Raw genomic sequence first — 26,929 nt, 5'->3', positions numbered from 1 at the left:
CCCCGCCTCCCACCTGGGGTAAGCACCAGTTCAGCACCACTTTTTACACACTAGCGTTTAGCAAAAAACACCCCACCCTAAAACAAAACAAAGAACCCCACCCTCTGGGCCTGGATCCCCCACATTCTCAAGAAAACCTTGCCCCACGTTGTAAGTGTTAAGTCTGACGTTTGAACTGATCCGGGGAATACTGTCCCTGCTTGCAGCCCGACAGCCTCGAGCCAGTGAAGGCGGGAAGCAGCAGGATGACAGAAATCATGTGAGATGGTGGCAGGTTCCCCCACCAAACCCCTCTTTGCATTCATTACTTTCTGTAAAACAGGTACAAGATACGCTCTTGTTGGCACTTGTTTAAGACTCGCTACATAACTTAGTGTGGAAGCCATGCTAATCACACCAATTGCAACAGCCTAAAAAGTCTGATGGTGCACCATTTGTACCTCAATACACACAAAGAGCAGTTTTAGGTTTTCTAAGGCAAAATGTTAGAATGGCGTTTTTATAGCAACTTCACAGAGTTTCCTTTCACACCACCTACGATTCACCCAAAACTGAGGCACAGCTATGATCTCCATCTACTGTTAATTCTCTCTCCATCAAAACACACATACCCAAATAAAAGATTTATTGTTTGCAATAATGCTTACATATAAAATAGGAGTTCAGATGTTTTCCACCATCACGTTTTGGTATTAAATATCTCAAATAGTTCAAACAGAATATTTTTTATTTTAAACTGCATAATATGGAATGACAAATCTCAAAGGTGACATATTCTTACCCCAGTAATGATTTATAAAATGCATTTGTAGCTCATTGCCATAGAGAAAACATGCTTGGGGCATTCATTTATGAATCATACTTTTTAAGATTTTTTTTTTCTTAAGGCAGAGTGGATGATTTTAGAATAAGTATTTTATTAGGTATTGTGACTGTCTTGACTTAAGCGAGCCGCAAACTCTACTAGCGTTCTTGTAGGCCGCCCTGCCATGCCTTTTCGAAGATAGGGCACCTCATCTTTATTCGACATCACACCAGCTATATCTAAATGAGCCCAGTGAGAGGCAGTCACAAATTCCTTCAGGAATGCAGCAGCTGTGCACGCTCCTCCAGCTCTGTGGGAAGCAGAAAAATTGTATTGTTTCTAAAGCAACACAAACAGCACAAACATTAAACAAATACACTGAAAGAAAGGGGCACACGAAGGATATTGGTACATCTTACCTGCTGTACTTTCCAATGTTACTGACATCTGCAAGAGGACAGTCTGTTACTTGTTTTGTGTAATGTTCAAAAAGAGGCATTCTCCAAACTCTGTCTCCTGTCAAAATGCTGGCCTGAAAAAGAAACAGTGATAGTTTTGGCAAATTTTTCTTAAACTGCATTTATAAGCCCTGGTATCATGCATGCTTATTTTTGTTTAGCTTTGATCAGTCTGAAAATCTTCAGCCCAATATAATATTAGGTATTTGGAAATATACTGCAAAACAAAACAGTGAATCCTACTTTTTAGGTACTTTACTGTTAGTCAAAAGGCAAAATCTAAAGACTGCTTTTTTATTTTTAATTTTTTTTTTTCCTGACAACACAAATCCTTCCCTTCAGAGACTTCCTTTAGCCATCACGCTTCAGCCACTCACGAGGCTTCTCTGAATTTCTGTCTCAGTGTTGTTAAACAAGATCAATTACCTTTTTAACATGAACTAACTATTGTCAGTAGTCCCGAGCTTATGCATGTGCAGTAAGTTATCAGAAGATGCAGATCCTTGAGATGATGTACATGCTGTTTGCTGTGTGATATTAAACCTCACTAAAGAGCTAGTAATTAATAGTCAAAATTAATTACTTTCAATTAAATACAGTACTGACACCATTCCTACAAGATGTCAAATTGTAATAACGTACCTTTTAGATTTGCATAAAGTAAGACTTTCAGTAATGCACTAACTTTTAAATAACAACAGCTACTACTGAATTATTATTATGATTTAATAATAATGCAGATGGCCTACCTCATAAAGGTGAGTCCAAAGCCAAGATGAGTTTGTGAACACTCCAGTCGCAGCAGACCCCAATGCAACATCCATGGCACCTAGAGAAATACACCTTCAAGGTTATACAACAAAGGCAAAAGTGGACCTGAGCTATTCCTCTGCATCCTGACTGCTCACAGAAGTTTACATCTTTAATTCCCATTATCAGTAATTTCTAAAGTCTGCAAAAAAATAAAGATTTTAGTACACTTGCATTTTTAAGTTTAAGCATTGTTAAAACATTTATATAATCTAACAGGACAACAATTCATAAAAATTATATCCTGTATCTCATGAAACTAGATTTTCTGTTTTCAGCTTGATGTTTCTTAGCAATATTTCTAATATAATGTATTCAGCAATAACAGTGTCTTCTCAAAAAAAACCCTAAATTGTATTGTTTCCATATAGAAAAATGCAAGTGGGTTTTTTCCCAATTTATAGACCTCTACAATTCTGAGCTGGTACTTTCCCTTTTGTGAATTTCACTTGCATAGATTTTTTGCACAGCGTATGTGAATTTACTTTAAATGAAAATAATCCTTACCAAAATACTAAACCATGCCTAAACCAGAGGGACTACACACATATTTATTTGATGCCACAGAACTGCTTGTCTAATGCCAACACTCAATCCTCAGTGAGATGAAGGAAAAAAGAAGGAAAAAAGAAGGAAAAAAGAAGGAAAAAAGAAGGAAAAAAGAAGGAAAAAAGAAGGAAAAAAGAAGGAAAAAAGAAGGAAAAAAGAAGGAAAAAAGAAGGAAAAAAGAAGGAAAAAAGAAGGAAAAAAGAAGGAAAAAAGAAGGAAAAAAGAAGGAAAAAAGAAGGAAAAAAGAAGGAAAAAGAAGGAAAAAAGAAGGAAAAAAGAAGGAAAAAAGAAGGAAAAAAGAAGGAAAAAAGAAGGAAGAAAGAAAGAAAAAAGAAGGAAAAAAGAAGGAAAAAAGAAGGAAAAAGAAGGAAAAAGAAGAAAAAAAGAAGAAAAAAAGAAGAAAAAAAGAAGAAAAAAAGAAGAAAAAAAAGAAGAAAAAAAGAAGAAAAAAAAGAAGAAAAAAAATGATACGTCAAAGAAATTTCTACAGGGGCTCTCCTCCTTCCTGCTTGGTGCCTAAGGATCCCAAGCATGGAATAACCTATAGTGGGAGTAAACTCCTCCTATTGTGCCCTTTATGTGGGAATCATTTTATACAAGCCAACGATCTCAAAATCGGCTTCCCTTCTGTCTATTGAAATTTTCCACAGCATTTGAACTAGTAAAACTGATGGAACATAATTTAAAGCACTAGTAGAGAATATATAGAAAGATAATTACTTTGCTTAGCATATTCATTAAGCAACACAGTGGACTCCTGTCTGAACCACGTATGCTGTCATTTCAGCTGCAGTCACTTCTTCACCCATGACAGCTTGTTACTGCAGTTCATGAGACGCATACACAATGCTGTTTTTAAATTTAAAATTATAACCTCATTCATATACAACTGCAGAGATGAAACAATTAAAGCACATTTTATTATGCCAGAAAGTAGGCAAACTGCACATAAAATAAGAGAAACTTCAGTCCAGGAAATTCCTGGGAAGATGACAACAACTCTCCTATGCTGTTATTCAGAATCATGCAGCCCTGAGCTAGCTCCCACAATGGGAGGACTGGTGCTGGGTAGGTCAGAGCTCAGGCACTCAGGAAGCTGTTCACAAAGAAGCTCTTTTGGCCCCAGTATGGCCAGTGCCATATGGACCTGGCAGGATTCTTCCACAGCCACGCCAGTGTCTCTGCATCACACAGCCCCGGGTGCTGGAAAGGCTTAGCTCAGAAATGGAAGCACTGGGAAACATTGTGCAGTAACATCAAAGTCTGCGTAGGTTTTCCCCGCTCTTCTTAGCGTTGTTGTGCGTGTACCCTGCATGCCAGTACCCTCCCCAGTCCTAGGGACACGGTGCAGCTGTACAAGTCGTTAGAGCATAAACTGTGCGAGCTGTTCTCCTGCAACATGTAAAATCATCTCACTTGCTTTCGAATTCAGGTTGGCTTTATATATATAGTGCAACAAATCCACAGCCCAATTAACGAGAGTAACAAAGAACTGACTTGCAAAATGAGCTGGGAAGGGAGACTGCTTACCTGTTAATGTTGCAGCATTCACAATAGCCCTTGCATTAAAATTGTGGGCATAACAGAGAGCATCAGCTAACAGCAGTCTTCCTTCTGCATCTGTGTTATCCACCTTCAGGTGCAAAATTAGTAAAAACACATTAACTACTGAAAACATCCCTTTCACTGACTTGTTTCTTACATACTATCTTAAATAGGTGTCAGACTGTACAGGCACTGTCACAGGCTCTAGGCACTTCAGGTAATCAAAATTACTCAAACTAAAAAAAGGAGAAAAGATATCATTGATATACAGTTATGTTTATAAAATAAAAGCATATCTGTAGCTGAGGTCATCTATCAGCACTGCAGCCTCCTCTGCACGCTGGGCCTCTGTGCTGCTGGCTCCTCAGAAGAGCCTGGAGGCTGGAGAGGTGCCCCAGTGGAGTGCAGGGGACTAGGTACCATTCCCAGCAAAGCCCCAGGAATCCCAGGGGCTGCTGCTAAGCAGGCACAGACATCTGGCCAATGGAAACCAGAAAGGAGGAGAGGGTACCACAAAGAAGCACAGATGCATGCCTGGAAACAATTCATTGTTATACTGCTTTCTCTTTGGATCTTGAAACTTCTTCCCTCTTAAAAAAAAAAATAAAAAAAAAAATAGCCTCTCTGCTCCTTTCCCCTTTCAGGGAAAATTCATTATGAATTCTGCAAGACTAATTGCATTATGTGCTCTGAGCTACCAGCACTTTCTTGCAAATTTCTCCTTGGTGGGGGGAATATGTACCCAGTCTTTTCCCTGAAAGCAGAGGACAACTGCACTCGGTTTTGGGAAAATAACCTCAAGGAACTGGAAGGTTCAGCAAGTCAAAGGTGGCAGAATCACAGAAATCCAGAGAGAAATATTGATTAAGCCATCTACTTCTGCAGGAAATCAGTGGTCTACAGCACAATGACTTTCAGTATCATTTAATCTATGAGATGAGTATGGAACAGTTTGGATTAAATATGAAATATGTATTTTGGGTACTGATTTGGCAAGCTCCTTTGAACGAACAGCCCCTATGACTCAGAGTTCTGATTGTAGAGAGCAGCTTGGCAGGGTAAACACCTTGGTTACGTCAGCAGGAAACTAATACTCTTATGTCTTGCTGCAGATAGCAGGGAAGTGTCCTGAACGGTCTGCTGGAAGCGATTAATATGTTATTCATTCTGACTGAGAACCTATGTTTATGAGCACTGTAACAAGCTCTTGTGCTAAAACAAGATTTTCTACTATGTTCAGTAAGTGACCACACTTTTCAGCTCTTCCTAGCAATTTATAAAACATGTCTAATCTCTTCAATGTATATTTATATTTGAAAGAATCCTATGATAGCAATTTCTAATTAATAACATGCTTCTTACATTTTTAAAACCAGTACAGTTTCACTGCTTATCTTTTTAAAGGGTCTTTTCAAACACGTACGCTGACTGCAGTCATATAACTTGACTGATTAAACCAGTTCACTGAAAGTATTCAAACTCCAAGTTTCACATGCATACCTGTATTGTTTTTCCATTCTTCGCTCTAACTACATCCCCAGGCTTGTTTGCCTTACCACTGGGCATATTTTCACAGAGGGGTGTCAAACCTCAGAGAGAAGAAAAGCGCATTACTAGTTTCTTTCTCAGAAAGGATGCATAGAAAACACTTAGGAAAAAACCAAACACATCCTTAAGAAAACAGTACTATTCTCATCTTGACTTTATGCTCAAAATCCAAATTTTCCTGGTTACTGAAAGACACATGGTCCAGCTTTCAATCAGGGAAATTCCTCTGCATGTGGCACCACCATATTCTCTCACTTACACCATCTTACCACTAGGATTTACTTCTACTTTATGCCCAGACAAGTGAGATCAGTGGAGCAACAAATATCATCTTATGTCTTCCATATATTAATAATTAGTCAAATCTAAAAGGATTTCTTTCTTTCTGAAATTAAAAACTTCTCGAATTAACACTCTGAGCCATTCAAGCTCTGCTCATGGTAAATAAACATTGTGTAACGCCAAGAGGGGACCAAGGGCTCGCCATAGAACTCCAACCATGAGAAGAGCAAATAGCGATGAGCAAAAAAGAGGGTCAGCATCAAAACCCCAACTATGAATGGGGTAAGGGGATGAAACGCACTCCACCATTCCTAGGAAAAACCTCCTCCTGGCACAAGGAATAAGCTAACTGTGGACCACCACTTTTCAGTGGGATTCTGTACACAGACTTTTGCTCCACTGATTTAGCCCTTTCCATTGCATACTTTTAAGTGAGGAATGTCATGAGGATGTGTGTTTCGCTGCCCTCTACTGGTTGAAGCATAGAAGTGACTAAAATACTAGTTTCCTGAAAGTCAAGGTTCTCAAACATAAAATTTACCCTAGAATGGATTGCATGTCATCACCAACTGGTTTTGCCACAGTTCCTGAACCAGGTCATTTAATTTGAGCTGTGCAACATTTCTGCAGCAAAAATAAGCATTGCTTGTACTTAAAACCAGTATCAGCAGACTGGGCTTTTTTGTTTGCTGAGCGTGTCACCTAAGGAAACAAGAGCTGATCCCTCTTCCAGTTGAGCTGTGGCAAACACTCAGCTAACTGCTTTTCATTTTTAATTTCTTTTACAGATATCCACATTCCTTCTTGTAATGAAGGATCAGAACTTCTGAAAAAAATGTTGAAAATAAGTTTATTGACAATCGTTTCTCACCTAAGAGCTAAAAATTATGCCTTCAAAATTTTAATTGAGTGTTGAAATATTTATTCAAGCAAAGCTAGTGATTTTTGATATGCAAGTAAAAATGGAAGAGAAGCTGAGCAAGGGAATAAGACAAATAAGTCTGCAAGAGTCCATGGCATTTCTGTAAGACCGTTACCACTGCTGATACTAGAAAATGACTTTGTCAAAAAGAGATCTTGTAAAAGTAAGATTTTTGGATTCTTACAGAAACATACTTACCAATTATGTTAAGAGGCAGATTTAAAGTTGCTGCTGTCACAATGGCTGAACAGACAGTTGCTGCCCCTCCCATATCTGCTCTCATCGCATCCATACCTGATGATGGCTTCAGTGAAATGCCACCACTGCAATAAACAGAACAGATCTCATCCAACATGTAGGAGTTCGAAGTTGCATACACTGATAATATTCTGTCTGTTGGTATGTTTTAGCACGAAATACCAGTAAAAGTGTTTTCAGATATTCCTGCAACACCCTAACAAACACGCTGAAAGCAAGGTATCTGGGTTTTCATTTCAGATAAAATATGCCCCTGAATTCTTTCCTCATCATTAAGATGCCATAAAAATCCAAGTAATCTGCAGTGGACTAACTCAATGATCTTTATAACAGCAAAAGAGCACAAAACAAGAACAAAATAGCGCACTTAGTAAAATCAACATACGGAAGGGGAACGGACTGATAAATTCTTCGGTAGTTATGTGACATGAAAAGCCATTATAAGGAACTGCTGCAAAGAATGAACTATTTTCTCCTTCCTTAAGCATGATCTAGATGTCCAGTGACAGACTGCAATTCTAAACATGTAAATTCTTCATCCAAAGGTTTGCTCAGGCCAAAAAACCCAAAAAACCAGCAAGTTCTTTGTTTTCTTTTCCCTTGAATTTCCATTTTGCCCTTACAAGACAGGGGTATAAAAATTCCTACTTTCTCCAATCACTCAAGCTTGTCTTCTCCCCAGAAAAGGCAGCACAGTCTGTTATGTAGGGCAAGTTCACTGGAATGGCATTGAAAGATGTATTGAGCAAAGAAAAAGCATCTCCCCATTGAACATGAATAACAAGAAGGCATTTTCGCCCCTTTAGTCATTAAAATATTAGCATACATACCTGTCAAATGTAACTCCTTTTCCTACAAATACCAACGGGGAGTCATTTGTATTAGTACCACCTAAATAGTGAATCTCCAGAAAGATGGGAGGTTCAGCCGAACCCTTAGCTACACTCAGGAATGCTCCCATCTGTTGTGTTGCTATCCAAGACTCCGGTCTGTAACAGAAATACATATTTTTTTTGTAATTGAACACTTTGACTAAGGTGATTTTGTTTGTTTGTTTTTAGGAGATCACAACTCTTGAAGGTTTGTACACAAACTATTAATCCCATTTTAGTTAGTTATTTTGGAAACTGTCATTTAAATCCAGCCTGTGAAACAGAAATATACTGCCTCAAAGTTGCTGCTTGGTTTTTGTTTTGCCTTGTTTAAAAAAAAAAACCACAACAACAACAAAACAAGCAACAACCAGTCTACACTTCCTGCATCAGGAACACTAAACTTTCACTTGCCCATCAGGCTGTAGTCTCTGAAGGCATATGGAGCAACAATATTGCAGCAGGTTACAGTTCAGCTTTCTGCTACCAACATGGTTAACTATAGGCAAAGTCGATATCCCTCAGTCTTTCGCTTTTCAACAAAACAGCCTCCAACACCTGCATAACCAGTTAGCCCATTTCCACTGAAGTGCAGTAACTAGAAATGCCAAGGCCAGAAGCATTAGCTGTGCAAATTCAATTGCAAGGGCTTTTAGGACTCCATCTCAACATTTTTAGAAGTTAAAAAAAAAAAACCCAACAAACCAACAATAACAGCAATAAATAGAGGATGCTTAATTATCATACCCAAACAAAAAAGCAAAGATATATATAAGCCACTTGGGGAAAAAAACAAAAGGTATTAGCCCTAGTATTTGCCCTCTATTCACTGAATCTTCATCAGGCTTCCTCTTTCACAGCACATGTGTCAATTAGGCAGTAATTGACTGCCTGGCTAATTGACAGTTAATCATTTTACTGTGTCAAAGTATCCTGCTTACTCTGCAAACTAGAAGCTCCCCTTCTAATCCTGAGAGTAGCTTGCAGTCTGGGCACCCCTCATACCTTTTTGCCAAACACTTCCCCTGCTTTTGTCAGCTGCAGTGGCAGAGTGACAGTGAGAGCCTGCTGCAGATTTGAACAGCCTGGAAAGTATCTTACCCTATAGAGGAATCTTTTAAATGGAATTTACCTTATGTGGACCTTCACATTGCTGAAACTTCTGAGCCTCTGTTCAATATGTTCGGCAAATTTGATTGGAGTTATATAATTAGCTGGAGCCTCCATAAGGTACCGAGCGAGGTTCTGACCCTCAGCGTAGACAACACCTTTTTGCCAGGCTTCACTTTCAGCACTAAACAACACCATACAATAATCAGAATCATAAACATTTGCAAAAGTAAGATGTTGTCAGCATCCATCTGTTCTCTCCTGTTTGAAAATGCGGTATCATTAATTTGGGGCAATTAAGAATGTCGTAGTAATCTTACTACAAGGAATTTAGGATGGTATCCAAGGTGCATCTAGTCTAGTCGCTCATCTCTGGTTCTAGTCAGTGCCAAATGCTTCACAGAAAGCTAGAAAAATCATAGAGCAGACAGATGTAAAATTATCTGTCTAATACATTAGGTCTTGTGCTAATCCTTACTACTAGTCAGAGACTGGCTTAAATCCTTAAGCACAAGGTTTAATATCCCTTCCAAAATTTGTAATCGCATTAATTATAACAGCCCTGAAAGATTTTATTTACCATATAAAGCCTCCAATTCTGTTCTTCACTTTACTGAAATATGATTATGTGATAAGAGTGGAATTTGGATCTCATTTCACAGTACACTCAAGACATTTCACTAATGAACGACAGAGCAAACGTTTGAAGAGCTGCCTGCATAGGAATTGGGGATGTCTCTCTGGTTACTTTGCAACACTACCAGTACAAAACCTTTCATTTTACTGGGACAGAACTGAAAGGCTTACTTGCTTTAAAAGAATCACAAAGCAGGGCATTAAGTGGGATTCTGCCTCTCAGAAGAGCAACACAGTGAAGAAGGAATGCAGGAGGAGTATAGAAACATTGCCGGAATATGGAGGGATGGAATTAAGAAGCCAAATCTCAGCCAACACTGAAACCGGCAAGAAGTGGGAAAGGCAACAAGAGGACTTCCACAGGTACATCATCAGCAAATGGAAGGTCAGGGATAATGCTGTCCCATTGCAAAATGGGGCAGGCAATCGAGTGAACACTGAGAAGACTGAAGTTCTCAATGCCTGCTTTGCATCACTCTTAATAATTATTAAAGTCTGCTTCCAGATTCCCCAGTTCTTTGAGCTTAGTAACAGAGTTTGGGGAAGAAAGGTACTACCCATGGCAGAGGAAGATAAGACTTGGGACTGTTTAAGGAAGCCGGACACACAGAAGTCCTTGGTAGCAGGCAGGGTATATCTGGGGGTGCTGAGGGAGCTGGCTGGGATCATTGCAAGCCTGGTCTCTTTCAGTTTGAAAGGTCATGGTAACTGGATGTGGTCTCTGATTATTGGAAAAGGACAAGTCCTCATCTTTAAGAATGGGAAGGAAATATATCAGGACAAATACTGATAAACTGGAGAAAATCCAAAGGAGGGCCCCTAAGAGGGTTAGGGACCTAGAGCACATGGCATATGAGGAGAAGCTAAGAGAATTAGGTTTATTTCACCTAGAGAAGAAAAATTTAGGAAAGGTCTAATTGCAGTCTTTCCTCTACCCTTAAATAGGGTGTACAGAGAAGATGAAGACAGACACATCTCAGAGCTGCACAGTAAGACAATGGGCTCAAGATTCAATGTGGGAAACTGCAATAGGACATAAAGAAAAAAAAATTCACCATGAGTGTAGTTAAGTGCTAGAACAGATGGCCCAGTAAGGTTGTGGAATTTCCATCTGAGGAGATATTCAAAACTGGACTAGACAAAGGCCTGATCAACCTGATCGAGCTCTAAAATTGTCTGTAACTTCCAGGTTATCCCCAATCCAAGTTGCAGCTGGACTAGCTGACCTCCAGATGTCCTTTCCAACCTAAATTATTCTATACATAAATTACTTCCAGTGTCATAAGTGGTGATAGGACCATCTATGTTTTCAGGAAATGTTTATTTAATATAATTGGCTCCCAAACTATCTGCTGTGTTACCAAATGGGAAGAGTGTTGCATGTAGCTCATCAAGACATGCTTAAATTGAGAGGTTTTTGTTTTATTTCACTAACTTCCTCATAAGGAAGGACTTGTTCCTGTATAAAGAACATACAGGAAATACCTCTCCTCTGCGTGACAGAATATCCTATATGGAAAGTCCAAAGTCCACTCTGATACAGTAAAAGGGGATTAATAAAACTTTGTTCTGGAACCAAAAGCTCTGATATTACTTTCTGCACTCAAGTAACAGTGATGTCTATTGAGAGGCCAGAAGCACCCAAGCTTCTCTTCTTGCATTATATTCTGTGAAAGAAAATGTAATAACTGAACTATGTAAAGCCTATCCATCATGGCATGGTCTGGTATCAATTAGAATTTCGCGATTCTCAAAAGGATTTATTCATTTATTCATTGCTCCACAATTTTGGCACGCAATATCAACAAAAGTCCTCTTACGCCACAACTACGCTTCAAGTCATTTTTTACTTTTATTTTTATCCTGGGCCTTCTTTTCTGTGAAGCAGCATTTGTTTACCCTTAGCTTCAGAACATGGCATACTAACGAAATACATGGAGCAAACACTATAAATACACTTGAGATGTAAAATACTTCAGGAAATGCAAAGGAGTAGGAAGACTTCAGAGGGATATTGCTGCTAGCCCTGTTCTTTCATTTTTGTGTTTTTCTCATGCACAAGCATGCACACAGTTTTATAAATAAATAAACAAACAGATAAAAAAATAGGCAAGCTTTCCTTTTGCCATCACCTTCCATGAAGCTGAGGAGTAACTACAGGTTTCTTTTTTTGCTTCAGCTCATTATATTCATGCAATCCAAGGACAGCGCCTTCTGCAGCTGCTTGAGCATCTCCACAGGGGTCTACTTCAACAGAAGGGATCTCCAGGTCTTGGATCTGTCTACATCCAACTGAAAAATACAGGACAGAAGTAGTAGGCCGAGTATAATACAGAACAGCAAAACAGGTGTCTGAGGTGATCAATATGACATTTCAAGGGAAAAAAAAATTTAACTCAAGATATCTGAGTTTATAAGTAAATCAGTTTAAAAGGTCAGGCAGTAGAATAATTAAAAATGCTAATGACCATATACTGACAAATTTTGACTAATAATGTCACTTGATGAATTGTAATGATTAAGACATTTCACAAGAATAAAAAGGAAAGTCCACAGTTGTTCTGATTCATTTATATCAAAGAGAAGCTGTATCATTCTGGAGTGCTATGGATTATGACTATCTACAGGTATCAGAAGTTTGCTGTAATTTAGTTTTTTGCTAAGAACGTGACTCCTCTTTTCTTCCAAATTAGTTTATACACACTTTTATATACAAAACAAACAAAAAATAGTCCATAAATTCTATTTTGTACCCAAATAATTTAACAATGTTTTGGCAGTTGGTGAGACAACATGGGCTAGCACTTTGGACATACAGCTGTCATACAGGTATGACTGACCTCCAGTCTTAGATTACAAACTCTGCGGTGAGAACTCTTTTTATTCTTGTTTTATACACACGTGGATGCAGCAGTCATCCTTCATTAAGACAGAGAGGCCTCCTCTGCCTGTGACAGATAACACACTGAATCATACTACTGATGTTATGAAAGATACCGTTTTATAACACAGATATCTCAGTTACGAACTAAGTGACAAAAGTAAATGTATGTGCATACTTAAGTACAGTGTGAGCATAAAGTGAATCAGTGATGCTCTCAGGCTTCAAAACAGTAGTAATTAAGCAAGTGCCTTTTCAATATCGCACTGTTTAGGAAAGTTACTCGGTATAACTAACTAGAGTTACCTGTCTGCAGATTGATTTACATGCCCTGTAACTCCTTCCTTGCTAGGGGAAAGCTTAATGAATATCAGTGACAAGTAAATGCATTCACCAAACCTTGCAGTAGCTTTTGCATTTCAAAACAAAATCGTATCTAGGCTCATTCTTCAAATCGGAACATTCTGCACCATCGCAATAGTTTTATAGACAAAATGTTTAAGAAAATTTAAAAATAGTTAACCTGCAACAGCTGCACGAATATTTTCTTTGCCTTCATTCCAGTTTTCTTGGTCATTTACTCCAGCATTCTTCTTACCCAAGCCAACTACAACCACACTCGGGAAGTCCTAGATAAAGCCGACACACAAATGGATTCGCTTTCCTCATTGTGACAGCCGCAGCAGAGAGTTGTTAAAAAAGACCTTACTTTCCAAAGCAAACCAAGCAGAGCATTAAAATACGTTCAGTACCTCCTCTACGTTACACGCCCATTTCTACCTTAAGAGCACCAGTACAGTGCCGCTGTCTTGCACTCCCAATCGTTTGCCACAGGCATGCAACCAGTTGTTCTGTTGTCCAGTTAACAGTTAATTATGTGTACTGCAGCAGATTGGGCTTTATGTTCAACATGAGGCAACCTTGATAATTCTAAGGGCCAGTCCAAGAGTCCTTTGAAAACAGATCCAGCTTTGCAGCTGCAACAAAGGCCAGAACTGAGCTGGAGAAGCGTAACCTTTTTCGGCACAGTACTACGTGCAAGGAAATAAAATCACTTCAAAGGCTGAGCCTATTAGCTCAGCTCAGGAGCTGAGCTGGCATGATTTGCCAGGTAACAAACCAAAGCTGCCTGGAGGTACACAGCTCCAGAACTCAGGAAAGCCATGTAGCACAGCAGACTAAACGCTTGCCTTATAAGCTGCAAGTGGAAGGCAGAAGGGAAGAAATAACAAAGATTAAAGGAGCCTTTTAAGAACAAAGTAAAATTTGTATAAAACTCAAGGTTATATATGTGAACAGATTTCCCGTTGCTCTGAAGAAAAATGAAGTTAACCTTGGGCTTTCCCTTCCATCACAAATAGCTGCTCTATCAGCATCTAACAGCTTTCGAACTGCTACACCATGGTAGTCTTTTAGTCCACAAGATGCTGAAACTAGTGTTAGCTTTCCAGAAGATCAGTGATTCAGTTAACATTTTTTTAGTTATCATTATTTTACATACTCAGAAAAGGTGTAAGGCCAAATTCTACTGCCTTCTCTTGCAGAGATTTGCTACTCACTTCATCCTGTATGCAGAACTGGGATAACAGGACCTTCAGTGGACTCACCTTCCATGAAATTTCTGAGAGCCTTTCTACTGAGTCTGGTGTCACCTGTCTGGGGTCTCCACACAGGAATTGGAATGGTATGTGATACTCGTTACAGATTTGATTTATTTAAAATCATTTAAATAGCCCTAATGAAAGATTCGGTTACTTATACAGGGACACCTAGCGTCATATTACACATCTGCCTAGCCTTTAGCTACTACGCCAAAAGACCCAAATCATACCGTATTTGCCAGCTCCAGGTAGGTGCATTAGATGTATTAGGGCTTCCCAAATGGCACCAAAAGCCTAACTTTAAGCAGATGAATCCCCATCTCATACCCTTAGAATCATAGAATCATAGAATCGTTAAGGTTGGAAAAGACCCTTAAGATCATCGAGTCCAACCGTTAACCTAGCACTGCCAAGTCCACCACTAAACCATGTCCCTAAGCACCACGTCTACCCATCTTTTAAATACCTCCGGGGATGGAGACTCAACCACTTCCCTGGGCAGCCTGTTCCAGTGCCTGACCACCCTTTCGGTGAAGAAGTTTTTCCTAATATCCAACCTAAACTTCCCCTGGCGCATATACATGTCTGTGCAGACAACAGTCCCACCTGAAGAACAGTCCCACGTCCTGTTTTCAGAGGTTTCAAGCACGTGACTTTAAAACCTCCAATTAAAACCTACGATGGGACTACCTTGTGTTAGAACTGTCACGCCTGGAAGGTCCTCGCACATACCAGTACACACTCGTGCACTCGCTCCTCCTGAACACAGGAGGCACAGTAGAAGTCTGATCCAAAACCGTTGTGCTTCAGCTCACTCAGTAAGCACTTACTCAGAGCACACCACCTTTGGAGCAGACTCGTTTACATCTTCTCAATTTGCAGCACAGGGGAGGGAGCACAGGATTGTGCGTAAGGGCCTGCAAAGGTGGGGAGTGCAGAACAGGAGGTTTCAATAAGAACCACATCTTTTGTTGAGAGGGGTGAGGGGGGAAAGAAGAGCAGAGCATTTATACAAGCACAGCAGTGAACTCAGCTTAAAGTAAGATGTAAGGGCAAACCTCACCCAGCGATCACTATGCACACAAAAATCCCAAATTCATACCTGATGCAAACCATGGAACACACGTGTTTTGCCTTTCTTCAAAGGTGGCCCAGATCTAGGACACAAAAAGATTCTTTCAATAAAGAAGTCCTTATTGGTGATAAATCTTACGGTACTATGTTCACGCCACAACCACGCAGCGCTCCTCAACACTGGACGGGGACACTCGGCTCAGCGCCGATTCACAGAAACGGACAGTTCCCGTCAACATTTTGCATCTGTTTCCTCAGTGCCTGGTTTTTCCACAGGAGTTCCCCTCCAAACTGCTTGGCCTGGCAGAAGCAAATACCAGCCTGAGAAGTGGTATAGATACAGACACTAACAACGATAAAAAAGATCATTCTTATTGGTGTTTGTAGGTACTTTAATCCATTTCAGAAGCTTATCACACACTTACACGGACAGAAGTTCTCTCAGCTTCCCAGACACAAGTCTATCGAAAGCATCTCCTGCACCCGTGAACTGGGCAGCACCTTCATCCTTTTCACTTGAGTAGATTCCCAGAACAAGACCCTAAAAAAGGATGCGCGTTAATGTAAACAACATGAAATTGAGAGACCCATCTGAAGGGCATCAAGCACACTGTTCAAACCGTAGCTACTGCTGCATATATTCATCTCAGTTTAGGTATTTATCTAATATGATGCACAGAGCGACACTTTGGTAAACCAGGATAAACTGCTACAACTACTTTTAAGCGTAGAAAAGGAATTAGATACAGTATAACTACAGTTACAATCATTTTGCCTAACGCGTAGGGACAAAAACTCCTTCACTCTGTCATTTTAAGGACAAAAGAGGGCTTTTCCCCCTCCCCCCAAGCGCATCTCTGCGGCCAGGCGCAGCCCGGAGGAGCGGGGGGCGCCGCGCCGCTCCCGACCCAAGCTCACCCGGCGGGGCGGCGGGGAAGGCGGCTCTGCCCCGGCAGCGGGCGAAGGAGCCCCGGCGGGGAACGCCCCCAGGGCCCCCCCGCGGCCCCGCCACAGCCACGGCGCCCACCCCGACGCCGCAGGTTTGCGAGTCCAAGCCCCGGGCGGGGCCCGGGGAGCACCCGGCCGCCCCGGCGCTGGGCGCCGGGCCCGCTCGGCCACGAGCTGCGGGGCCGAGGCGGGGGAAGGGACGCCCCAGGCCGCCTCCTCCCGCCTCGGCTCGCCCCGAGGAAGAGGCGCCGCCAGGCGGGAGCGCCCCCCGCCGCCCCCTCACCTTCCCGCCCGCCCCGCGGCCGTAGCCCCGCGGCGAGGGCCGCTGCGCCGAGCAGCTGCAGGCCAGGGGCAGCCGCGCTCCCAGGCGGCGCGCAGCCGCCCCCCGCACGCAGGGCAGCAGCATGGCCGCGGCAGCCAGGCGGGCCCGGCCTAGGCCGCCCCCACGGCCTCATCGGCCGGCGCCGAGCGGGGCGGGGCGGGCGGCAGGGGGGTGTTCGACGGCCGCGTCGTGGGGAGCGGGAGGCGGCGTGTCGCGGTATGCCCGGCTACCGGGCTCTGTATCGCGATGAACGCGGGGCGACTGGGTTTCGCAGCGGGTGTGCTCTGGAGAAGCACTGGCACACGCTGCCGCGGGTGGGACCCCCTCACGGGCTTTGAAAAACCCGTCCTGGTACGCACGCGGTATATTTAATTTGCACATGGAAGACCAAAACGTAAAGGGTTTATGAAAAAATAATCACAGCTGTATTGCAAATGCAAGGACAACAAATCCACGTTATTTTCCCTGTAGGATGGTGGTTTACTTGCCAAATATCACCACATCTGTCTAGGAAGACTTGATTAGGTTCCAAGAGAAAGCAGTAACAATCACAGAGTAAAATTTAAAAAAAAAAAAAAAGAAAATGTGGTAAGTGAAAATAAAAGACCAATGCGAATGACTATGGTTATATTTTATCAGGAAAATTCACACTGGAATACTGGGTCAGGAATGTAACGTCATGTAGATTTCAAATCAAGTAGATTTCCACTTCTCTAGCAAAAGCACTGCATGGAAAAGAACTGGTTTGGAGTTTGCTGACATTTATTGTATCGTCAGTACGAAGAGCCAGACTTCCAGTGGCACTCAACACGCACTGGATTTTAATGTCCAGTGATGCAGATTTTTAGTGGGTTGTTTTTTTTTTAGAAACATGAAACATAGATTATAAGTAATTCACTTTTATATGTGAGAATCTGAGACCTCACAGCACTATGTATAACAATTAGTTTGCTTTTCCATACATCTGTAACTGACCCTACACTGTTACATCAGCAGAACAGGATGAAGAAGGGTAGCTGGGCCTATCCTTCTCTAACACGATATTGCAGGTCCCACCTAACTGCTTTTTCCCTTAAGTGGTACAGAGGAAAATAGCATATCTTACTGAGGACAGTGGCACTCAGAGACAATGACTGAGGGAAATTGCATCTATTTTGATTTATCTTGTAAAATTACATTTTTTAACATTAAATCGTAACATTATTTAAAGAATCAAAGTGGTAATTAGTTTTTAGCTTCATTTATTTTGGAGGGGCTCTTAGATACAATGAGTAGTTTCTTAGTTCTTTGAAGAATGGCTCCATAGCTTCTCTACATCCTGCATGGAGCTTCTGTACGTTCTGCATGTACAAATTAAGTGGGTATTTTGAGGGTGTATGAAGTTTTCTTTAATTTTATGGAAAGATAGGATTTGACCCATAATCTCTTCAACGTTCTGGGCAGATGTTGCTCATAAATGTTCTCATTTGGTATTTCAAATCTTCCAAAGTGAAAAGTACCCCCAAAGAAGTCTTCATTTCCACATGTTGAGTATGCATATGGTTAGATACGCTATGTGAAGTATAACTAAAATGAAAATGTGTAAATAAAGCAGATCACACTTACATCAAGTTCCACATTTTTCAAAGTATTTTATGATGCACAAGAGAAAGCTGAAAAGGTCTAAGTGATAGACTTACCTGTTGTTAACCTTAAGGCGTGCTTTGTAATTGTGCATCTTCACAATGTGTGATTGCATTTAACCTTTTTTCCCCAGACAAAATTTCCCAGGGCAAATATTCTATGCATTGTCCCATCTGTGTGTCTTAGCAGTGCTTAAACTGAGACAACCTGTGCAGCCGAAAGGTTAGTTCAGCCTTATATTTGTTTTGTTCAGTTTACTTCATGCGTGGTAATACTTCTGTTCTCTAAAGTGAACTGAAAATACCATTTTCTCACAAGTCACAAAACAGTCTTTGGTTAATAATGTTATTTGGTCATTCACCTCATGCAGCTACCGTATCCCACACTAAGACTTCATACATCTGCCGTGAGAAGTCTTTTGGACCGTTACTGCAGAGTATGCTTCATTGTTGAATAGATTCAAAACAAGAAATAAAAAAGCTGATCAGCCCAGCTATCCCTCTTTAACTTTATTGACACACTGCACTCTAATGGTTCTTTCAGAGCTACTGTGACCTACCTAGGAATCCAGCCCAACGAATCTTTAATCTTGTCCTTACCTAAGTAGTCCCATGGCTCTTACTCAATAACTATTTTGGGGGGAAGTTTGGGGAGCGTTCAGCTGTTCATTAGCAGTATGAAAAATGTGTTGTAATACATGCGTATCAGTATTACTGAAAAGCATTTCCAAAGCAATCGCTCTATATGGAGGATTTTAAAATCTTCTTCCTTTTCACTTCCTAAAGATAATTATATTTAGTAAAGGCTAAGTTACATGTTACAATGTAAATCTTTTTGTACAACAACTACTTCTAAGTTATATGTTCATAGAACAATTACAAATGACAAATATTTCATTTTCTACTTGTGGAATTCTACTGCAGTTTAAGGTCTTCTGTTTCAGAGCCACTCGGCGTTTTCTGGGCGGGGGCGGTGGTGGCACCACAGAGGCCTCTGTGGACAGTTTTCTGGACAGTACCGTGCTGTTACCATCTAAGGCACCTCCACAGACTGGGGTGGTTTGCTGCCTGGCCATGTACTGGGTCTCGCACCATCTTCCTGGAGTCGTGGCCCAGGGTAGAGACTGAGTGAAAGGACCACTAAAATTAGAAGAGTGAAGTAAGTGGGCGGTATAAATTAGGAATCACTTTTTTCTGCCTTATTGCGTCTCCTTTATGCTAGAATTCTAAGTGCTCTAGACTCATCAAAACCTTCTGGCTATCTCTTAAATTTTTATGGGACTTCTAAAAAAAAAAACTTAGTGCTCCTAAAAAAAAAAGTGGCTAACACTAACTTGAAGAATCAGATTATTAGGGCCTATTGCAGAAGCACCCTCACACATTTCTGCTTCGCTCATAATCCCGCTGAACTTGTAGGGCCAAAACCAGAGCTGGTACAGGCTACAGTAACAAACACCGCTCCTTACCTCTGGAGGTTGAGTTTGGCTAGTAATATTTCCTCTGAAACCAGGCCACTGACTGCCAAATGTCTGCTGGTCTTGCTGCATATGTGCTGAGAAGGACATAAATAATTCTCATTTCTTGCCTCACACAGAGGTTGCACATACACTGCTGAAGCATTTAGTAAACAATGATTTGAGTCTGCTGTGTAAATTGGGAGTACTTTGAGTAGAGTTTTACAGCAGCAAAACTGATTTTGTAAGAATACCAAACGAAACTAGAATTTATTCCATAAAACATCTGTTTTCATTGGTCTTCAGATGAAAACAAAGTAAAAAGAGTATGGAAAATAAGTATTTGGGCCAAAGATGTTAAACTCCTAATTCCTTATTTAAATATCTAAATAAGTGGCCTAATCAGCAAACATGTTGAATATCAGCTTACTCTAGCAACTTTCTTGACGGAGCGTTCTGCACACTTCAGTGATAAAACTAGTAATTTGGGTACTTAAAATATGGTTTTAGGCATTCTGAAAATACGTGACCCTTACAATACTATTTTTGTGAAGCGGTCTTTTCAGATAGAAAATAAGGAATTTTGTATGTCCTGACGTGTTCTTAAAACACTTTTAATTCCTTTTCCAGAAAAGTTACTATTTTTTTCAAGGAGCTTTTCACAAGAATGGAGTTACATAATCTAGTGGTCTGATGAAGAGTAACTGACTGCAAAAGAATGTCTTTAATTTAGATTATAACTTTTTTCATTCATTCAAAGTCATTCTTCAGTTGTGTGTAGGTTCTATTGCTAAAATATTAGTATGTGTTCACTGTAGTAGTCAAATTCTAAAAATGACATGCTTAATGGCATATTCTTTTCTCTGAAATATTCATAACTCGTGACCCAAGAACAGGTTGAATGCCTATCAAAATTATGGTACTTCCTAACAAAGTAACATTTCCATCCATTTAACCATTTTTATTCATTTTAATACTGTTTCATCATACATCACTTTTACTTGATTTCAGATAGACGTAAGAATTGACAGGGTTCTGAAGACAATTAATCTGTCAGATGATTATTTTCCAGGTTGTCTAAAAGCACTATTACTTAGATTCTGTTTACTTTACTTCCAGAAGCTGCAATGAAACCTTCATCTTGCGGCTAATAATTTCTTTTCGTAGGCTACTAGCATCCCCTAAACTTTACTTTTCTCACTTCTTTACCTTGTAGAGCTTGATAATTTCTGTTTTAAAAACATTTCACACATACTTAGCCTGTGCTTCCCCTTAACTTTAGCCTCACAGATGATGTTTTCTTTTTCGATGCAGTATAACATCAAACATATCTTATATGGCCCTCTCAACATTTTCCAGATAATTCTGTAAAGCTAATTGGCAAATGTCCATTCTTTCTGTTTCGAAATAACCTCATAGCATCAGAGATTTGTGATACACATTATTTTCTTTCTAAACAAAGACGACACTTGGTTTCGATGAAATCGTATTTCACCTTAGTTTTCTAAAAGATCTCAAAATTCAAATTTTCTAAAAACTGCAAACAGCATGTATTCACTGCGGATATTGGTCAGTTTTGAGAAGGACGATAGTTGTAGCATTTGGTTTTCCCACTTTCCCATACGTGTTAATTGCTGGTATTGTAGACTGACATCTTTACTCTTGTTTATACCAAAATCATCCACCCAAATCAAAAGCTGAAGAGCCAAGGAGCTGTTTCTATCATGGCAGTTCACTTGACCAAAGTGGTTTCGTGTAGCTTTATTAGTACATGATATCTTCTGCTGTAACATTTGCTTCTTCTGTTTTAGTCTTAATTTTAGGGAAATGAATCCCACTAATGGCGATTAGCAGCAAATTTACTGCATGTGCTGTGGCACTTGCCACACAAAGCCAAAAACAGTCTTCAAACCGTTCTTCTAAGATAACAAATTGAAAGAGGTTTTCCCGAAAATTGGCAATTCTTTCTGTGAGGTGATGAAGTTTCACAGCAGCCAGAAAGCTGGTGACTGCAAGTACTATAAATCCACCTGCAAGAAAATGAAAGAAGTATTAACCGTTATTGTCAAAACAAGACAGACATTTTGGTTGTGCTTCAGAAGGCTTATTGAATACACCAGTGAGCATTATACAGAGTAGGGATAGGCTTAGGCATGGCTTTAACACCTGCAAAATGCTTTGTCTTTATTGTATGGCCAAACATCATACCAGTGTTTGTAATAAAGTCCTTTTATCATTGATATAGAGCCTAAAGACTGGCATTCGTGACTTCTGTAAGAAGCTGACTAGACACAATAAGCTGAGATGCCACCTGACAGTTCTGTTTTGACAGATGAGAATTCAGTGCTAACTTCATTTTATTCACAAGTATTTAAGTTGAGGAGATATTTAGTAAGGCAAGAGAAGGAACTTTTACTTTTAACGTTTTGTATGAATGTGACTGGTGAAAAATATTGGTAAATGATTTTACCTGCAAGGAAGTTCCAAAGGCATGCTCCTGCTGGACCTTTAATAGCCCGGTAAGGAACTTCTATTGCGTTTAAAATGCAGAATCCAAAACTGACCAGAGAAAAGAAAATGGCCACACAGAGGAACATTATAATCATCACGTGCAGGCCTGTATTCAGCTTTTTCACCATGTGTGGGAAAACTGCCAAGGAAAAAAAATCATCTACTCAGCATGTATTTTTTCTTGACAACAGTAAACATCACACTGTGCTGGTGCTACAAACTTAAATTATACTTAAACAAGGCTATTTTTTACAGAGGCCATCAATTCAGGTAGTTACACACATCTTCGTTCACTATGCTTTATTTGTCACTACATCAGACAAACCAGAGATATTCTACTGCAGGAATAATCCTTTACACAGGGTCTGAATAAGGATTCTGACTTAAGTCTTGGTTTATTTATCTAGTTGTGTTATTGTCCTTATCTCTGCTGCTGTATCGTCTGCTGCAGTCTTTTCTGTCTCTTTTTCACCCCTGCTCTTGATCCCAAACTCCTTTTTTTGAGCTTCCCATTCCTGTCCCATGCTCTTAATCTCATCCCTTTGAAGTCTGACAGCCCCAGTTTCCTTGTCTAGACCCTTGCTGCCTAAAGTAGCATCACTCCTTTCTGTGTTTATTTTCTCATGTTATTCTTCTTTCTCTCTCTGCCTCTGGCTCCACTGAGTTCTACTCACATTTCATACTTCCTAATCCCCCAGGTTTCCAATTTCAGATTCCCTTCTTGGTTCCTCATCTGGTGTTTATGCCTCCTTGATGCTTTTCTGGGTATCTGGCGGTGTTTTAGTTACATCCGTAGGAAGCTTGTGAAGTATTGCGGTCGGGTGGGCTTTAGGTGAAGTGCTCACAAGTTCTGCTAGAGGCCTGAGGTCTTCCTCAGCAGCCTGCCGCTCGCCTGTCTCTAGGGAATGGTAACCTCCTTGGGCTTGTCTTCACAGACGGAGTTACTCCGTCGGAGGGGGAGATTGGCCAGCAGCAGGGAAGTGTGGGGCACCTGAGTATTCAGTTCATCCTGCAGCCCTTCAGTAACAGAATCAGAAGAAATGCGAGTAGGGAACTGTAGGTGACATGCTAACTGACGGGAAAGAGAGAAGCTGACCGAGAAGAACCCTAAAATACAAGCTGATCAAGAAGAACCCTTCAGGTAGCGTAGCACTGCACACTCATACGTGTTTTGAAGAACTAACTGCCTAATTACTAAAAAGTTACTAAAAAGAAGGTACATTATATTATAAATAAATAAATATATTGCTTCCTATGCTGCATAATTGAAAAAAAAACCCAAACAAGCCATATAAAAAGTAGGCAGCAATAATTGGTAGAGGTCACAGTGAATATGAGCCATACAATTTGGTCATCATGACATGACAGAATTCTAGCAGATTATGCAGAAAACTTCATACTGTACAAATTCCATACAAAAATTCATGGGGTTGTAGTTGGGCCTGGTGTACATGGCAGCTACAGAAGAGACTCCAACAACAAGAAGAAAGGAGGGAAGTAAATGAGAATCAGAAGTATATGTGAGAAATGGGAAGTCAAAAACTAGCTTGCTTTCTTACTGGGAAATGACTGGCAGCATAACAACAAGGCACATGGAATTTAGCCTTCTTACAAACCAGCAGAGTTTTTAGGGTGGTTGTAAGGATTCTCTTGCCTCTTTTCTAACGGTATATTATTGCGATTCGGAATTCCAAGGTGTCAGAGCTACGGCAGTACTGCAGCGCGTGAGGTGCTAGCTTTCTGTCTTGCTCTGTGCCGCCTGTGCAGTCCCTTTATGCTAACACACTCCCCAAGAAAAGCCTCCCATGTCTTGCTCCCCAGTAAGTTCAGAATGCTTGGAGATCAAGGGGGACACTTCAAGCAAAAAAAGCCAAGTCAGACCCAGAACGCCCAGAAATCCTGCTGACCATTATGCAGAAGTATTTAACAGCTTTGTATACTATCGTGATACCATTTTGAAACCAGTATTCTGAAAATATCAAACCCGGTAGAGCTATTAAAATATTTAAAAGGGAAAATCCCTGGGACGCTTGTTTACCTAAATGCACGGTTGTGCCCACTGCACTTAATGACCCAATTTTACAGTTCTAACGGGGAGAATTCTTACTAGCTTCAATGACAGCTTTGTTTGTCTAACGAGTATAGGATCATGTCCTCCAAACACGTATCGATGCAGTCCGGAGTCATGGTGGAACATCAGGCCTTCCTCTCAGGTTGCACAGTAATTAATCAGAAAGTTTATTAAAGAGTCCAGAAAGTTTTACAGAGGTTTTAAGGGGATTGGCTACTTTTTTCCTCATTCTCTTTGACAGGATAGGGTGAAAGAACTGGGACTGTATTTCTGAACGCCCGGAAGAGCAGCAGAGCATGGATGGAAGAGCTTTGACCTGATGGCCTGTCTGCCAGCCATGCAAACTCACTAGACAAAGCATTTGAGCGTGACTATGTCCCTGTCATCAAGTTGCAGGTGCAAGGAGAGCTTGAGCAAGACTCGGTTATTGTAAAAGCGACTAGTCCACTAATTTAAGTTGAGGTTGCTCTGGTTCTCTTCTCCGTTCCCTCTGAAGTCCCACAGTCCTGCCTTCCTTCAAGTTTTTATAGAGGTGCTTGTGCAGTTGTGTAGTCAGCCACGATCCTCTGGGAAACAATTTTTTTTTTGTACGTTAATTTTTTGGCCAGCTTCACTTCCTGGACTACCTCACCACAACTAGCAGAGGCATTGCAGAGGCTGGGGCAGGACAGCATTGCTGTGGGCCACGGAGAGGCTGAGACTGCAGCACCTTCAGCTCCTATTGGTTTAAGTTGCAGTGGATCTGCACACTGAACTAAAAATCTTCAGTGCAAAATATCATTTTCACTACAGCACAGGATGTGTGAAAACTGGAAATCATCATCAAATCAAAGTACAGATCAACATCTGAGTGCTTTTGAGACCTCAAGAAAATCCTGTAAGTTAAAAGGAATACATTTATAAGACTTTCTACATCTTTTAAGAATTCAGCAATTTTTTCTCTCCAAAGTTACCGGAAAAGAAGGTAAAAATTTCTTCGACGTGTTATTAAAGTTAGGCGTATCTGCTATGGCAGACATCTGCATTAGGACAGCTAGCGAAAAACAGAAATGTGGCCAGCTAAATAAGTCTCTACTTCTTAAAGGAAAAAAAAGTGAAGGGTTCAACAGAGGGCGAGGACAGAGGCACAGAGAGATTGCAGAGCAACACTTGGTGTAGGGAAGAGTCAGCCAAGGGGAAAGTATGATTTACAGGGTCATCTCCAAATTACTGTCGCTCCCTTCACAAGACTAAAAGGAAACCCTCAATCTAGCCCTAGGGATTTTTTTCCCCATCTTGATTCCAGGATTACAGAACATAACTGGAAGAAAAAAGCTAGCCTGAAATGATAGAGATTTTACATTCACACTCAGACCCCAAACCACGCAGACCACAAGTCAGCCACAAATATAAATTTAATAATAATGATTTGCATTCTATAAGGTCTGTAAACAAAAAGAATAGAGTGCTTTTAAAGTTGAACTAGACATTAGGCCAAAGATTCAACCAAAATTGTACTTACTTGTGAATTTGGAAGGCCGCCCGCCCAGCCCACACTGCCGTATTTTGCCGCCCCGGAAGAGTCCGTAGTAAATTTCTCCAATGAACTTGACCAGTTCTGGGTCTGTGGCGTTGACCAAATCAGCTCCCGTTTTGCAAAGGATCTTTCCAGTCACCCACTTTGGGGTGCCCATCGCAACAACAACCAAGATAAAAGACACAAAACTTATTAGAGAAGCCAAGGCAAATAAAGTCTTTTTTAAACAGCCAGGCATCCTCGTGGTTTCAAGGAATCATCTCCAAGGCCTCACTGCAGCAGTCAGGCACGTTTCCCATTTTTTCTCATGCTCCGAAATCCACAAATGCATAGCAGGCATTTCAAAATACATCTCATTGTATTTTGAAGCTCCAGAATTTAATCGGTACGGTTAAAAATCAAGTCCAAAAATATATTTTGCTGCGACAGCATCCTGAAATGGTTGCAAGTAGCAGCTTCATTACACCGCAGCGCGGTGATGCTAGTTTCTGCAGAAAGTAATCCTATATCTGTTGCCTGACTAGTGTTTCATCAGAGGTTTAATTGTCTTGCTCAAATGACATCAAGTTCCTTACTGCAGCAGCATGGGAAGAAAATTAGGAGCAGAATCCGTTTTTTTAGGTTATTACGGGCGCGGGTAAACGGCTGCGTGCAAGGGACGAAGCATTAAACCCGCGCAGCTCGGCGTCAGGGTTCTGCGGGCGCCTCGGCCGCGCGGCGCTGCCGCCTCTGGGCGCCGGCTCCCGCCCTGCCGCCAGGCGCCGCCGCTGCCAGAGCCGCCGGGCCCGGCCGCCCGCCCCGGAGCGGAGCCCCGCCGCCGCCAGCCCCGCTGGCTGGGGACGCGAACGATGCTTCAGCGCGCCGAGGCTCCGCGTACCAGTCTTGTGGATGCGGGCGGGGCGCACGCAGCCCCCGGCCGCCCGGGGCGGCCCGGCCGCACCTGCGGGGAGCCCGGCTGCTCGGGGGCTGGCGCCAGCGGCGTAATTCAAGCTACAGGTGCCACCCAGCAGCGCGGGAGGGAACCGGCCGGAATCGCCTGCGCGCCCACGGTCACTGCTACTCGAGACCCGCAGGGACCTTTATAACCGCCAATTAATTAGTCCTGGTAGCGTCCCTGGGGGGCAGGCAGCACAG

General features: G+C 41.3%; 2 protein-coding genes across 2 annotated transcripts; both read right to left on the bottom strand.

Moving 5' to 3' along the window:
* Window positions 1–608: 608 nt before the first annotated feature.
* Window positions 609–16,735, bottom strand: LAP3 (leucine aminopeptidase 3). Its single transcript, XM_087736020.1, has 13 exons — window positions 16,583–16,735; window positions 15,777–15,892; window positions 15,380–15,434; window positions 13,200–13,305; window positions 11,928–12,087; window positions 9,182–9,343; window positions 8,008–8,166; window positions 7,118–7,242; window positions 5,668–5,756; window positions 4,153–4,255; window positions 2,013–2,092; window positions 1,225–1,337; window positions 609–1,115 (listed from the first exon to the last, which is right to left on the bottom strand). The coding sequence occupies exons 1-13, from the start codon at window positions 16,703–16,705 to the stop codon at window positions 920–922; spliced, it is 1,587 nt and encodes a 528-aa protein (XP_087592146.1). The 5' UTR covers window positions 16,706–16,735; the 3' UTR covers window positions 609–919.
* Window positions 16,736–20,732: 3,997 nt separating this feature from the next.
* On the bottom strand, window positions 20,733–26,550 carry CLRN2 (clarin 2). Its single transcript, XM_009470664.2, has 3 exons — window positions 25,781–26,550; window positions 22,168–22,347; window positions 20,733–21,727 (listed from the first exon to the last, which is right to left on the bottom strand). The coding sequence occupies exons 1-3, from the start codon at window positions 26,031–26,033 to the stop codon at window positions 21,462–21,464; spliced, it is 699 nt and encodes a 232-aa protein (XP_009468939.1). The 5' UTR covers window positions 26,034–26,550; the 3' UTR covers window positions 20,733–21,461.
* Between the last annotated feature and the right edge of the window lie 379 nt (window positions 26,551–26,929).

Source organism: Nipponia nippon, unplaced genomic scaffold, assembly GCF_047370975.1.
Source record: "Nipponia nippon isolate SJK-2023a ecotype South Korea unplaced genomic scaffold, ASM4737097v1 scaffold_6, whole genome shotgun sequence".
Classification (NCBI taxonomy): Eukaryota; Metazoa; Chordata; class Aves; order Pelecaniformes; family Threskiornithidae; genus Nipponia; species Nipponia nippon.
This window is presented reverse-complemented; position numbering and strand designations above follow the sequence as displayed.

Excerpts from the sequence above, each read along its gene's own strand:
- LAP3 (XM_087736020.1), bottom strand. The coding sequence starts at position 16,705 with ATGCTGCTGCCCTGCGTGCGGGGGGCGGCTGCGCGCCGCCTGGGAGCG. Across the intron at positions 8,167-9,181 it reads AATGTGAAGGTCCACATAAG|ACCGGAGTCTTGGATAGCAA; the intron begins GTAAATTCCATT and ends TTTCTGTTACAG. Across the intron at positions 1,116-1,224 it reads AACATTGGAAAGTACAGCAG|AGCTGGAGGAGCGTGCACAG; the intron begins GTAAGATGTACC and ends TGCTTCCCACAG.
- CLRN2 (XM_009470664.2), bottom strand. The coding sequence starts at position 26,033 with ATGCCTGGCTGTTTAAAAAAGACTTTATTTGCCTTGGCTTCTCTAATA. Across the intron at positions 22,348-25,780 it reads GCGGCCTTCCAAATTCACAA|TTTTCCCACACATGGTGAAA; the intron begins GTAAGTACAATT and ends TTTCCTTGGCAG. Across the intron at positions 21,728-22,167 it reads CCTTTGGAACTTCCTTGCAG|GTGGATTTATAGTACTTGCA; the intron begins GTAAAATCATTT and ends ATTTTCTTGCAG.